The sequence below is a fragment of the Macaca mulatta genome, chromosome 10, assembly GCF_049350105.2.
Source record: "Macaca mulatta isolate MMU2019108-1 chromosome 10, T2T-MMU8v2.0, whole genome shotgun sequence".
NCBI lineage: Eukaryota > Metazoa > Chordata > Mammalia > Primates > Cercopithecidae > Macaca > Macaca mulatta.
Genome location: NC_133415.1, coordinates 86,414,676 through 86,428,819, shown reverse-complemented (window position 1 = coordinate 86,428,819; position 14,144 = coordinate 86,414,676). Strand labels below are relative to the sequence as shown.

The 14,144-nt window shown below is 50.6% G+C and overlaps 2 protein-coding genes across 12 annotated transcripts in view; both read right to left on the bottom strand.

The window, feature by feature from the left end:
• Window positions 1-6,415: 6,415 nt before the first annotated feature.
• Window positions 6,416-7,346, bottom strand: LOC709738 (uncharacterized). The gene has a single exon (XM_015149193.3). It carries the CDS (start codon window positions 7,204-7,206, stop codon window positions 6,658-6,660), a length of 549 nt encoding a protein of 182 aa, XP_015004679.1. The 5' UTR covers window positions 7,207-7,346; the 3' UTR covers window positions 6,416-6,657.
• Window positions 7,347-10,936: 3,590 nt separating this feature from the next.
• Window positions 10,937-14,144, bottom strand: part of CBFA2T2 (CBFA2/RUNX1 partner transcriptional co-repressor 2) — a 163,406-nt gene continuing 160,198 nt past the window's right edge. For 9 of the 11 annotated variants that reach the window (XR_013399790.1, XR_013399793.1, XM_028828320.2 and 6 more), the window contains one exon: window positions 10,937-12,120. Coding sequence is in view for 7 of the 11 variants with exons in the window: in XM_028828320.2 (XP_028684153.1) it covers window positions 11,821-12,120 (300 nt within the window). In the remaining 4 variants the exon portion in view is untranslated. Of the gene's footprint in view, window positions 12,121-13,697; window positions 13,870-13,899; window positions 14,108-14,144 lie in introns of those variants that run through there. The other 2 variants (XR_013399792.1, XR_013399791.1) reach the window with 2 other exon arrangements.

Here is a 14,144-nt window from a genome sequence, read left to right as displayed (position 1 = left end):
AGGGCGACCCAGTAGCAGGGCTGAGCTGAGGGTGCAGGGGAGGGGGCTGGGCGAGGCGGGGCTCTGAGGTGCTACATCACGAGGAGGCCATAGGAGGCTTTAAGTCGTGAGGGGTGGCCGGTGGGGTGAGTGCTGTTTCCATGTTCCCGAATGCCCTGATGGCGCCAGGTCCTGACTGGGCTGGGGCCTGGCTAGAAAGGTAACTCAGATGGCACCAGCTCAGGGTGGGCATCCCCATCTGGGACTCCAGGCAAGGCCTTCCCTGCGATTTCTCCCCGGCAGCCCCTGCGGGAGAGTTTCTTCCACCAGCCTGGCTGCCTGGGCCACCTGCACAGAGGTCCCTGGTGGCATCCTGGCCAGTCCAGTGCCAGGCCATCCTCCTGCCACCCCACTTCACAGATCCCTGGGAGCTCCTAGAAAGTGCCGCCACCATCTGAACCACATGGGGCTCTGAGCAGGCTTGAGGCTTGTTCGGGTGTAGTTGTGTGTGCCTGTAATTCCAGCTACTTGGGAGGCTGAGGCAGGAGAATCGCTTGAGCCCAGGAGGCGGAGGTTGCAGTGCGCCAAGGACTATGGGTGCACACCACCACGCCCAGCTAATTTTTGTAGAGATGGGGGTTTCGTCATGTTGCCCAGGCTGGGCAGTGTGTCTTCTTGTTAGAGAAGACAGCTGAGGAGGAAGTTGCCCTGCTTTCCATCCTGTGTTGTAAAGGCTTCTTTTGTCCTCCACAAAAACTGTAGCAACAAATCCTCAAAACTAAAAAAAATTCCCACTGCCATCTTTTTTTTTTTTTTTTTTTTTTTTTATGTTTTGAGACAGAGTTGCTCTGTCACCCAGTCTGGAATGCAGTGGTGTGATCTTGGCTCACTGTAACCTCTGCCTGCTGAGTTCAAGTGATTCTCCTGCCTTAGCCTCCTAAGTAGCTGGAATTAAAGGTGCACACAACTACACCCACTAATTTTTTTGTATTTTTAGTAGAGATGGGGTTTCACCATGTTGGCCAGGCTGATCTCGAACTGCTGCCCTCAAGTGATCCGCACACCTTGGCCTCCCAAAGTGCCGGGATTACAGGCATGAGCCACCGTGCCCAGCCCACTGCCATCTTTAAACATGCCCAAACCCTCAGGCTGATTTATCTGTGGTGGGTGTCTCCTTAGTTTTTGTGCCCTGGGCACCATGCCTGCCTCCCTCTGCAGTGCAGTTCTGAAGGTGGACACCTCTTTATTATGATTTTTAATAGAGGCTGTGTCCTCCTTCCCTCCCGAAGGCTGGAGCTGCAGGGGAGGGCACGCAGGCGGGGATGTCCAGCAGGGTCAGGGGGCCACTTAGGAGAGCATTTGGTTTGAGCTGTGAAAGTTGAGCAGAGGTCTCTGGGCAGGTGCGAGGACAGAAGGGAGCCTTGGAGTGTGAGGGCTGGGGCCAGCTGAGGAGGCCGGGTGCATGGGAGTGGAATGTTGTCTTGCAGGTGACAGGGAGACAGGAGGGTGCCAGACAGGGAGTGGGTGGGAGTGGAGCTGAGCGCAGACGGGGCTGGAGCCGCAGCCACAGAACAAACGTCGGAGCTGGGCTGGGGCTGTGGGGACCCGGAGGAAGCCCTTAAGCCTGTGCCTCATCTGTCAATCTCACGAGCCCACCTCACCTGTAGCCTGCCATCCCCACCATTGTGCTTTGCCCCAGCCCCCAAGTCAGGGCCACTGTTCTCTCTGGCCTGGAAGACTGCAGCAACTTCTTCACCTGGCTCCTACCCCATCCGTTCCCTATAAAGACACAGCCAGAGGGTTTTCAAAATGTTGCCATTTTGAAAACGCACCTTTCTGGCCAAGACCCTTCAGTGGCACCCACTGCCTTCAGCATCAAGGTCATAATTTCATGTCCTGGCAGTCAAGGCGCTTTCCAGCTGAGCTGGGCCATTTGCAACCCCAGTTACCCTGTCTGTGGCCTTTGTCCCAAGCCACCCCTGTCCACCACAGCCACGCTTCCACTGTGAGAAGTAGGGAGTGCCATTGCACTGGGGCGCCTTTCCCAATCCTGCTCTTGGTGGGTCTTCAGCTCCTTTTGACAACCATTGGGCACCTGCTTTGTGGCAGGTGCTGGGGATTATCAGATGTCCTGGGCTGGTGACAGCACTCGGTCAAGGGCAGGCAGAGCCCTGAAGTCAGGAGAGCTCCAGGCTCCTTAGCCAGGTGCCACCCCCACCCTTCCACCCACTCCCTGCACCTGCCCTCTCCCGTTCCTCACACCTGCACCTGTATATATTCAAACCTGTCCTGGGGATTGGCCCAGTGCCAGGCCAGGCTGCAGCCAGCAACAGTCTAGACGGTGGCCAATGCCCTACAGCTCTCCTAACAAGTCCCCTTAACACAGCCTCTGATGGGCCGAAAGGGACTGAGAACTAGGTGGTCTTCAAAAAATTATTCTTGAAACATACTACTCGTGCAGGACACCAGGCTCCACATAGAGTGCTGGATACAAACACCAATCCTCAAGGAAACCACAGATTGGCAGGGAGAGAAACAGGTATGGCAGCAACCAGTTTACAGGGACACCTTGGGTGCCAAGCTCTGTGCTAGAGGCTATACCCATGTTGTTGATTGCATCTTACCCTCACAACACCCCAGAGGCGTACACATTGTTAGCATCCCCAGCTTACGGAGGAAAAAGCTCAGTGAGTAGGTCATGCAGGGGGGATCCACTCCCTGGCACCAACAGCTGGTAGCCGTCGGGAGTGAACAGCACTGGGACAGGGCACCCTCTGGTAGCAGAAACCAGCCCCGGCTGGAGGAGGCAGAGGCAGCTACACCAAAAAGAGGAACAATGGCCTTGGGACCTGCAAAAGGCAGACAGGGCGCAAGGACGAGCCCAGTGCGAGGGGGCGGGTTAGCCAGCCCTCAGAAGGTGGGGAGACTGAGCCCCGATAGCTTCTGGAACTCCCTAGGAGGAACCTAGAGAATGTTAACTCATGGGGTGGAAAGGCAGCCTGAGAAAACGCTAATGCGAAGGGGAAGGAAAAGCTGCTGGTGTGTACTCTGGAAAGGAATCTGGCTCAGGGATGGTGGCAACCCAGGGGGAAAGCCCAGCTCTGTCCACAAGAGGGCTCCTGGCAGCAGGCAACGAAGTCACCTGAGGAGTGGGGACGGTTGGTCGCCGGTTCCTCCAAGCCTCTTTGGGAGGAAGGCTAAGAAGAGGACATGCCTAATCGTGACCCTGACCCTGAAATACCAGCAGTCAGAAAGAAGCAGAGATGGGCAAGAGACATGATTGCTTCCCAAGATCCTACCCCCACCTCAGGACAGTCCCCTTTCTGCTGAGAAACACCAGTCAGCAGGCTCCTGGATGCTGCCCTTGGTAACACATGAGAAGGCTTTCCCCTCCTAACCTTCCAGAGGGACAGATCTTTCATAGTTCCCAATTCTTTGTCTTTTTTTTTTTTTTTTTTGAGACGGTGTCGCCCAGGCTGGAGTGCAGTGGTGCTATCTCGGCTCACTGCAAGCTCCGCCTCCCGGGTTCACACCATTCTCCTGCCTCAGCCTCCCGAGTAGCTGGGACCACAGGCGCCCACCACCACGCCTGGCTAATTTTTTGTATTTTTAGTAAAGATGGGGTTTCACCGTGTTAGCCAGGATGGTCTTAATCTCCTGACCTCGTGATCCGCCCGCCTCGGCCTCCCAAAGTGCTGGGATTCCAGGTATGAGCCACCGTGCCCGGCCTGCCTCTTTCTGACAAAGGTAACGCACCACTAATTTTCTTTTTCAGGTTGGTGTAATCTATTGTTGAATAATGCATTATTTCAATGATTGTCATTTCCAGAATTCTATTTTCAAATCTGCCTAGTCATTTTCAGACTCTTTTTGCTCTTTTTCAGTGCCATCTTTAGAGGTTTCATATTTTGTTTTCTGTTTCTGGTGCCCTTTTTTTTTTTTTTTTTTTTGAGTCTTTCTGTCGCCCAGGCTGGAGTGCAGTGGCGCGATCTTGGCTCACTGCAACCTCCGCCTCCCAGGTTCAAGGATTCTCCTGCCTCAGCCTCCTGAGTAGCTGGGATTACAGGCATGTGCCACCATGCTTGGCTAATTTTTGTATTTTTAGTAGAGATGTGTTTCACCATGTTGGTCAGGCTGGTTTCAAACTCCTGACCTTGTGATCTGCCTGCCTCAGCCTCCCAAAGTGCTGAGATTACAGGCGTGAGCTGCTATGCCCAGCCTGTATCTGGTGATTGTAATATCTGAAGTCCCAGGCGTCTAAATCAATTATTGTTCCTGATGACTTTGCTAACGATGGCTCATTTCCTTGAAGGTTCAGTGTCGTTTCCGGACAGCGTATAATTGGTTGACACACAATATTGATCCTGAAGGTCCTTAATTATCTTAATTTCTTAGCACCAGGATTCCCTGACCTTCCTTAAGTATAAATCTGACATGCGCAGCTAAGTTTTTTTGTTGAGACGGGGGTCTCACTATGTTGCCCAGGTTGGTCTCAAACTCCTGGGCTCAAGTGATCTCAGCCTCCCAAAGTTCTGGGATTATAGGTGTGAGCCACCATGCCCGTCCCAGTTCTTTTTTCCTTTTTCTCAAGCAGGGACAGAGCTGTTTCCAATTCAGTTTCCACTGCAGGTGGGCAGATCTTCCCTGCCGCCTTTTCACGGTGCCAAAGGTACTGAGCTATCTGCCTTTGGGGAAAGGCCCCAGTTTTGTTTCTGCACTTTGTATATGCTCAAAACCAAGTCTCACGTTGTGCCTAGAGGAAGTCTCCCTCCAACTCTTGAGTTCTTGGAATGTCCTATCTGTGACCTCAGCAATGCAGTTAAAAGTACATTCATTATAATTTATCTGGCATCTGGGTGTTTTGCAGTCACGAAAAGATTTTCAGCCTGCCATTTCTATGGCACATACCCTTTCCACCAACATAGTGCTCTTGTGCAGGGCTGACAGTCCCATGGCTGAGATCTTGTCATTGTTCTAGGTGGGCAGATTGCAGTGCAGCCCAGAAAGGTTTGCAGTTGGCACCACCTGCATTAAAGATCATACAGCCAAGCCCTAGGCCACAGGCCAGCCCTTTTCCCTGTTTCCAGACCTAGTAACCAGTCCGTCTCCCCTTGCATTCTAGGGGACTGTGAAGCTGGTGGTGGCAACGAGCCTCTTGGGCAAGGCTGTTCAGGAGAGGCGGGTCTCAGGGAGAGAGCACAGATGGGTATTCAAGTGACAGAACTGAGGCCTCAGCTCACCGGCTGGTAAACCAGACTGGCAGCCTGAAATTCCACACAAAGGTGTGCCTGCACCAGCCTTTGGGCCACAGAAAGTACCACCCAGGGGCTGCTGGAGGCAATGCAAGCTGTTGGGCTTTTAGGGAGAGTAGTTTGTACAGATTTCAAGGATCCAAGAAATGTTCAGTATCAAAAATTCCACTTTGGAAAATTATCCTAAGGAAATAAATAATGCAAAGGACGCATAGATGTATGCTGCACCAGAAAACGCGAAAGCGATCCAACTGCCCAACAGGAGGTGAAGAGTTAAAAAAATTATGGCCTCAATTAAATGATGCAACCATTAAGCAAATAAATTGGAAGGCAACAGTAAAATTACCTGTGATTTAACATCAGTGTCATAAGGACATAAGTGAATATTGACAAGTCTAGGTCTGTTGACATTTGTGTTAAAATTTTACAAGAAAATACGTAAGTCACTAGAAAATATATCCACAAGTCCACCACCCTGTTCATGCAGGACAGATGGTCAGACTCTCCGTGGTTCATTTTTCCTTATTACAAGATAACTTAGCCGGGTGCAGTGGCTCATGCCTGTAATCCCAGGACTTTGACGGGGGTGAGGCAGGCAGATCGCTTGAGCCCAGGAGTTTGAGACCAGCCTGGGCAACATGGTGAAACCCTGTCTCTACAGAAAATACAAAAAATCAGCCAGGCGTGGTGGCCCATGCCTGTAGTTCCAGTTACTTAGGAGGCTGAGGTGGGAGGACTGCCTGAGTCCGGGAGGTGGAGGCTGCATTGATCTATAATTGCGCCACTGCACTCCGGCCTGGGCAACAGAGACCCTGCCCGCCTCCACCCCCAAAAACAAAACAAAAAAACCACTTAAGAGAGAAGTAATGGGGAGTGTCTGGAAGCTGTTGTTGGCCCCTGACCGCAAGGCCAACTGGTGGGCTCCAGCAGCCAGCCTGGTTGGGTCTGGTCCCCACAGGGCACTGACCAGTTGGTGCAGCTGGTTTTCCAGAGAGGCCAGCTCCAGGCACATGGGGTGCAGGCACCCCCTGCTTCATGCCCTTGGGCACTCTTCAGGCCATGACTAGAACCAGTTGGGGCCCCTCTCTCCCCCTTCCTCAAGGATTTGGGAATAAGGATGAGGGGACACCTTGTAGTGTAGGGACCACCTTTCCTCCTGGTCCCATTCCAGCTTGAGGCAGAAAAGGAATATAGCCTTTTTATTGACTACTTTAAGTAGAACAAACTAAATACATATTTAACAGTTTTGGTTCATTTATACAGTACATTAAATAAGTTATGCACAGAGTTAGGTAACAAAAGTTCCTATCAGAGTAAAATGACAAAGCACAGGAAAACCAGACTCTAACGCATTCTGTGGGTGGTTTCACATTCATCATCCCCCTTAAAAATCACGCGTGGAGGCTTCGTTCTTAATTTATTTACACTATTGGCTTTCTTTTATGAGTGGAGCCTTTGTAGCCTCATCAGGAACTTGGAAAGCCACGTAAGGGGACTGAAGGCCTCTCAGCCCAGCAGTCCTTTCAATCATTCGCCTAATGCTTATTGCTGCTTCTCTGCAATTCTCCAAGGTAGGGATGGGGCTGTCCCCAACAGACACCAGCACACATGCCCTATTTGGTATAAGCATCACTGAGTGTACACTGGGCAGCCGTAGGCTCGACCAGATGGGGTCTGTGAGGGAAGCTCCACCTCGGGGGCTATGGAGGGGGAGGAGGGGACGCAACGCCTGCCCCTCAGGCCTCCTAACCTTCTCCTGGCTCACGATGGAAAAGGTCACCTGCACCATCATCTTTGGAAATGAGCACGTCGATGCCCGAGGGAAGAGGCAGGTAGTCAACGTTTTGGTTTCACAAGAACTACAGACACTCCAGAGTTGGAAGGGCCCTGCGGAGCTGCTGGCACAGCCCCCACTGCAGTCTGGGCAGGGCTGCTCTCGACAGTTGGCCATGTGGCCCGAGCTGGAACAGTGCATGCTCCGCTGGCTCTTCTTCCATTTGGTTCAGACATGCTACCACCCAGTTTTCTGCAAACAGCTTTAAAAAGAAAAAAAATCTAAGGAAGTTGGTTTGGTCTACTGACCTGGGAGCCTGGAAAACTTACTTCTAGTTCACTTCTGAAGAAAACCTCCACGAAGCGTTCTATTTTCAGCGATTTATTCAACTCTTCAGTTTCCAGGACAGACGGCCATCCGGTCATTCTGTTTTCACTCTGAAGAGCTCACTACCATACAGTTCCAGCTGTGCTGAACCTTCAAATGCACTTGCTGAGATATCCTCTAGAACTACCCAGGACGACATCTATACCCTTTGCAAGCAGGTGACAAGCTGAGGGTCACTAACTCTGGGACAGGGCTGTACAAAGTAAAGTGTAGATTTTGTCTGGAAGCTGAAGATGTCAAGTTGACACCAAGCAGTGATGATGAACTCCTGGTGACCTTCTGGCCCAAATGGGCAAAGGAAGTCCACGTTGCAGAGAGCGGGCAGCAGCCGAGGCCAGGTGTGGACTTGTGGTGGGAAGATGTGTCCTGTTTCCAGACAGACCCACTGGCAGACATTTCTAACCCAGCACTGCCCTAGAAATAATCTACCCAATCGGTGACCCCCCCAGTCACCCAACCGTGCCTGAGTGGATCTGCTAGAGCACCAGCCCTGGAGCTGCAGGCCCCCCAGGGTGGAGTGCCCCCACCTCCCGAGGTGGACTGCCTAGGCCTGGGCTTAAACAACTTCTTGAGTCACCTTCCCCACAAGATGGAGTCAGGCACGGTGCAGGCAGGTGGGGACAAAAAAGGACAATCAGAGATGTGAAACCCAGCCCTCAAGAAACTCTTGGGACATGTGGCATCTTTGGTCTTCTCTGGTCCCTGCAGTCATTCCTCACTTGGCAGATCATTATGTCCCACAACTCATCAGCGTCCTTTGGCAGGTGGTGCTGAGCACTGGTCTCACCCTAGACATGTCTGGCTGATGGCCAGTCACATATCGCATCTGCTTTTTGGTTTCTAGGTTTCTGAGGAGCCTGCGCTTGACTGATACCTTCTGTACCACCATGCCAGCCCCTCTTTGCCTTTTATGTCACTGCAGATATTAACTGTAGAGGTCAGTCCTCTAAGCAGCCTGAATTTCCACTCCCCACCTGGTAGCTGAGGTGCTGTCAGCAGAGGCTGGAAACCACACAAGGAACCTGGATTCGCTCCTGCCCCTCTAGCCGCTGCCCACCCTACCCCACTGGTGCTCCTCCTCCTGACCAGAGACTTGGATAATTTCAGAAAGGGATTCTTGAAATGTGAATAGGAGGTCCTGGGCAGAGGCCCTCGTGACTTCTGTGTGAAACCGACCAGAATTAACACAGCAAAAGGTCTGCAAACTGAGCTTCAGTGTGGAATACTGCGCAGGTTTGCAGATCAGCCTCTGGGCAGCACGTGGAAAAGCATTACAAAGATTCAGAAAACGAAACTGTCACAGGAACCACAGCTCACAAAAGTAGGCCAGGTTCTGCACACCAAACCTAAGCCTTAGCCATAGAAATGGGCATTGAGCCCTAATAAATATTATTTTGTTGGTTTTGGCTCCTTATTCCAACCAGTAAAAGCATGAGCTACCCTGGCTTGTTTTATGGCCACTGGAGATTTTAAAAACCTGCTTAAGGCCGGACACAGTGGTTCATGCCTGTAATCCTGGCACTTTGGGAGGCTGAGGCGGGCAGATCACCTGAGGTCGGGAGTTTGAGACCAGCCTGACCAACATGGAGAAACCCCATCTCTACTAAAAATACAAAATTAGCTGGGCGTGGTGGCGGGTGCCTGTAATCCCAGCTACTCGAGAGGCTGAGGCAGGAGACTCGCTTGAACCTGGGAGGCAGAGGTTGAAGTGAGCTGAGATCGTGCCATTACACTCCAGCCTGGGCGACAAGAGAGAAACTCCATCTCAAAACAAACAAACAAAACAACGAAAACAAAACCTGCTTACAGTGTTAATCCAACAAATCCATGAAAAACCAGTAAGCTGGCGTAGAGGCTCTGTGACCTCCTTGTGAGACAGCTGTGTCTCATGCAAATGTGGCCCTGTCCGGGGTACTGACTCCATCCCCCTTAGTTAGGGTTCCCCACTAAGGACTGAGGCTTAAGGAGGCAGATGGGGGTGGGGGATACCCATGTATTAGGCTGACTGGAAAACTGTGGGGCTTACGTGTTCCACAGCAAAGGAACATGATTCCCTGCTGTTCTTTCCCTGGCCACACCTTACTTTAGGCAATGGAAATCTAGGCATTTTAAAGGTGTCGTGCACTAGGTTTCTTTGTAGACTGAAAATGTTTGGTTAGAGTGAATTAGGGACTTGAAATTCTCAAATTTTGCCTTTTTTTTTTTCTTTCTAAGACGGAGTCTTGCTGTATTGCCCAGGTTGGAGTACGGTGGCAGAATCTCGGCTCATCGCAACCTCTGGCTTGTGGGTTCAAGTGCTTCTGTCTCAGCCTCCTGAGTAGCTAGGATTATAGTTGAGTGCCACCACACCCGGCTAATTTTTGTATTTTTTTTAGTAGAGACAGGGTTTCACCCTGTTGGCCAGGCTGGTCTTGAACTCCTGACCTCAAGTGATCTGCCTGCCTCGGTCTCCGAAAGTGCTGGGATTACAGGAGTGAGCCACTGAGCCCGGCCAGCACTTGAAATTCTAAAGTAAGATGTACCTGTAGGCAATGACAAGGCTACCTGTGTGGATCCCTTTTCCTTTATGGTACTGACAGCTTTTATTTTAGACTCTGGTCAGTGCACAGAAGGTGGAGATTCAAACTTGTGCTTCAAAGGCCAGCTGGAGCAGGGCCAATCAGACTTACTCCAACTGATTTCTGGGTGTGAGAGGATGCTAGAAGCTCAAAGATGGAGAGCCGGAGCAGTCGGGGTCCTCAGACTTCCATCAAAACCAAAAGGACAAGCCGGGTGTGGTGGCTCACGCTTGTAATCCCTGCACTTTGGGAGGCCAAGGCAGGTGGATCACTTGAAGTCAGGAGTTCAAGATCAGCCTGGCCAATATGGTGAAACCCTGTCTCTACTAAAAATACAAAAATTAGCTGGGCATGGTGGGTGGTGGGCGCCTGTAATCCCAGCTACTCAGGAGGCTGAAGCAGGAGAATTGCTTGAATCTGGAAGGCAGAGGTTGCAGTGAGCCAAGTTCGTGCCACTGCACTCCAGCCTGGCTGACAGAGCGAGACTTTGTGTTAAAAAACAACAACAATAACAACAAAAAACAAAACCCAAAAAGACAGGGAAGAATGTGGGAGGCAGTTCCTAACATTCTGAAAGGGATATAGGTGATGTCCCGTTTGAAAATGGGAAGCTAGGAAGAAAAATTGATCAACTTTTCCCAAAATGGTTCTCACATCTCATAAAACCTTTCTGATGAGCTCAAGGAGAGAAGCTATCAGATAACACAAGAGAAGGAAACAGAAGTTGTGTGCCTGATGATAAATCAACATAGTAGATATAATGACCTGTAACTATGAGGTCCGAAGAATTCTTTGAGGTCCAGGAGGGCTTTTCAGACAAGACCAGGCCTTGACAGTGGGGGCAAGTCCTACCAACCTGCCACAGCACGTCCAGCAGGACAACTGTGGCTCAGCAGGTGCCAAATAGAGCCCATGGGCAGAAGATGCCCACAGCGTTCCAGATGTGTGTGGTCTGAGAGATAAAAGGACACAGAACAAGACGACTGTGCAAATAGCCAAGTGGTGGCAGAAGTTCTGCATTTCCAAGAGATGATCCACTCAATAATTTGACGATACTAGTTTGGCCAACATGCTCAGAGAGAACAGACTATCCACAACTGAGTCTCATTCTCTCTCAGACCAATCCATGTGCTGGAAACTATTTTCTGCACAAGCAAAATCAAATGAGAAAAAAAATGGGTCCCAAACTAAAGTAGCCAGCAAGGTTGGAAAATCTTGTCCAAAATCATCTGTGATGTGGGGGAAGTTTTATTTGTTTATGTTTTTGCTACTACGGGTGCTTTTATTGCAACAGTGACTTCTTTCCTGTGGACTCTGAGATCTTAACAAGTCTGAACAGCAAGGTTGAGAAGAGAGTCCTGAGTGCCGCCTGTTGCTTACCCAAGTCCCCGTGAGGCCAATCAGTGTCATCTGCTGAGGGTGGAGATGGGGCCGAAAGAGCTGTTCAGGGGTGAGGCAGGCTGCTCCCTGTCCGAGGGGCCTCCTCCACAGCCTGCTGCCTGCTGCCTCCAGCCTGGCTGAGCACATTGGACAGTCTGCTGACTCAAGGAGACGGGGAGGGGAGCTGGTGGTCTACACTGAAAAGGGGCTGGCTAAGTCAGCTTCAGTGGGGAGGAACAAACCAGGAAAGCCATGGAGGAGGCAGGTTGGGCCGGCCGCCCACGTGCAGAGAATGGCACACTGGCTCCGCAGACAGCAAGTGTCCAGAGAGGCTGTGGGGCGCTATTATTCAGGCTTGGACTCTTCCTGCCTCCAATTCATTTCTTGTTAATGACCCAGCAGAGCTACATGCACGGGTTCCAACAGCCAGTCCCACAGCCCAAGCACTCTGTGGTGCTGAGCAGCCATCAGGGTAAGTAGAGTCCGGGGCTCAGAGTCCGTTGGTGTCGATAGCTGTCACCGAAGCAGGTGTGGAGGAACGCGATGTGGTTGCCGAGGTCTTGTCGAGGGCTGGGCTGGGCACGCTGCAGTCGGCAGACCTGGCCGAGGAGCCCCTGCCTACAGGAAGCAGCGGCCGACCCTGGCTGTGGGGACTCTGGCCATGCAGGTTCTGACCACAGAGGCGGTGGTGCCGCTCCCAGTCCTTGTGCTGGCAGAAAGAGCCGCAGTATCGCGCGATATTGCAGCCACTGCATGTCTCGCTGGCTTTGCGGCCACAGTTCCAGCAGTTCTGCAAGACACAGGCATCAGTTAGTGGTTGCTGGGATCGAGGGGCAGGCTTGCCATTCATTCCCTGCACATTAAAGCAAGGGGCTGCATGTAGAGAACCCCAGCTATGGAGCTACATACACCTGTGGTCAAGTCCTCCCTCTACTGCTGTTTAACTATGAGAAATACACACTGCCTTTCTGAGTTTCCTTCCCCTGTGAAACAAGAAAACTACTTCCCTGCAGGATGACAACAGTGAAATGAGGAGTGTGTGTGAAAATACTTTACACAGCACCAGCCTAGGGCAGGTGGCCATCTCTTCTGCTTAAGGCATGGACTCATCTTTTGACTCATATTTTAATAGAAACCAAACCAAACTCTGTGCAAGAATCTCCCCCAATAGCCATCTATCCTAAGACCACGTGTTAAGACGAACATTTATCCTACTCCTTTCTGCATGTGCCACCACGCCTGGCTAATTTTCGTAATTATACATATATATATAGTAGATGTGGGGTTTTGCCATGTTGGCCAGGCTGGTCTTGAACTCCTATGCTCAAGTGATCTGCCTGTCTCAGCCTCCCAAAGTGTCGGGATTACAAGCACCCGGCTGATATTGCTTCCCTCACTAGAGAAATAATCTTCATTGTTTTTACTAATAATCTGACTTAACCAAGGCTGCTGCTGGTGTTTTGTTTTCCTTTTTGGAGACAGGGTCTTGCTATGTTGCCCAGGCTGGACTTGACCTCCTAGGCTCCAGGGATCCTCCCACACTCCTACCTTAGCCTCCTGAGTAGCTGGGACTATAGGCATGTGCTACCATGCCTGGCTGATTCTTTAATTTTTTGTAGAGACAGAGTCTCCTTATATTGCCCAGGCTGGTCTTGAACTCCCAGCCTCAAAGGACCCTCCCACCTTGGCCTCCTAAAAAGCTGGAATTACAGGCATGGGCCACTGTGCCTGTTCCCTAATAACTATCAGACCAATAGGATAGGAGCTGCTATACTCACTGAACAGAGATGCAGACTGACTCCTTCAAGGGTATACTGCCAGTGTGAGACGGAACTGTGACTAGAAGTCAGGACTCCTAATCTCCAGTCATGGCCTCCTTCCTCCCCCATACCAAACCACCTTTCACAAGATGAACAAGAAACTCCAGGGATACCTGCTAAATTTTAACAAGAATATTCTAGGTGAATATTCTTGATGGGCAAGAATCAGCCATTTTGGTCCAATGCAAACTCATCCAAAAGATGGGCCCTCTATCCTTTCCCTGCTTTGGAAAGTGATTTTGCAGGGATACGTGCTGGTGTACACCTCACCTGGAGGCTACATTGTGGCTTGTTTAAAATTACAATTCCTTAAAAGCACAATTCTCAAAATGGAGAGCTGGGATTTAAACCTACGCAGTCCAGATCCAGGATCTATGCTCTAAGCCAAAAGCTATACTCTTTCTTTGGAGACAGACATAGTTAAAGATAAACACAGAGATAAAAGTAGATAGATAAGGACAAATACAGATACTGATATGGATGGCTACAGATACACAATTAAACATACAGAACAGAAACAGATATATCACTCTCAAAAATAATTCTCTTTTCTTTCCCCCTCATCTTGCCATCGTCATCATCTATTTTCTTTTTTTTTTTAAAGAGATGGGGTCTTGCTGTCCCACCCAGGCTAGAGTGCAGTGTTACAATCATGGTCAGGCTTGAACCTCCTGGGCTCAAGCGATCCTCCTACCTCAGCCTCCAAAATAACTACTGGACTACAGGTGCGTGACACCATGCCTAGCTAATTTTTAATTTTTTTTTTTTCCCCCCAGAAATGGTGTCTCACCATCTAGCCCAAGTTGGTCTTGAACTCCTGAGCTCAAGTGTTCATACTACCTTGGCCTCCCAAAGTGCTGAGATTACAGGCATTGGCCACTGGCCCAGCCTCAAAAACAATTCTAAAGAAAAAGGAGGAGAGGCTGGATGTGGTGGCTCATGCTTGTAATCCCAGCTCTTAGGGAGGCAGAGGCGGGAGGATAGCTTGAACCCA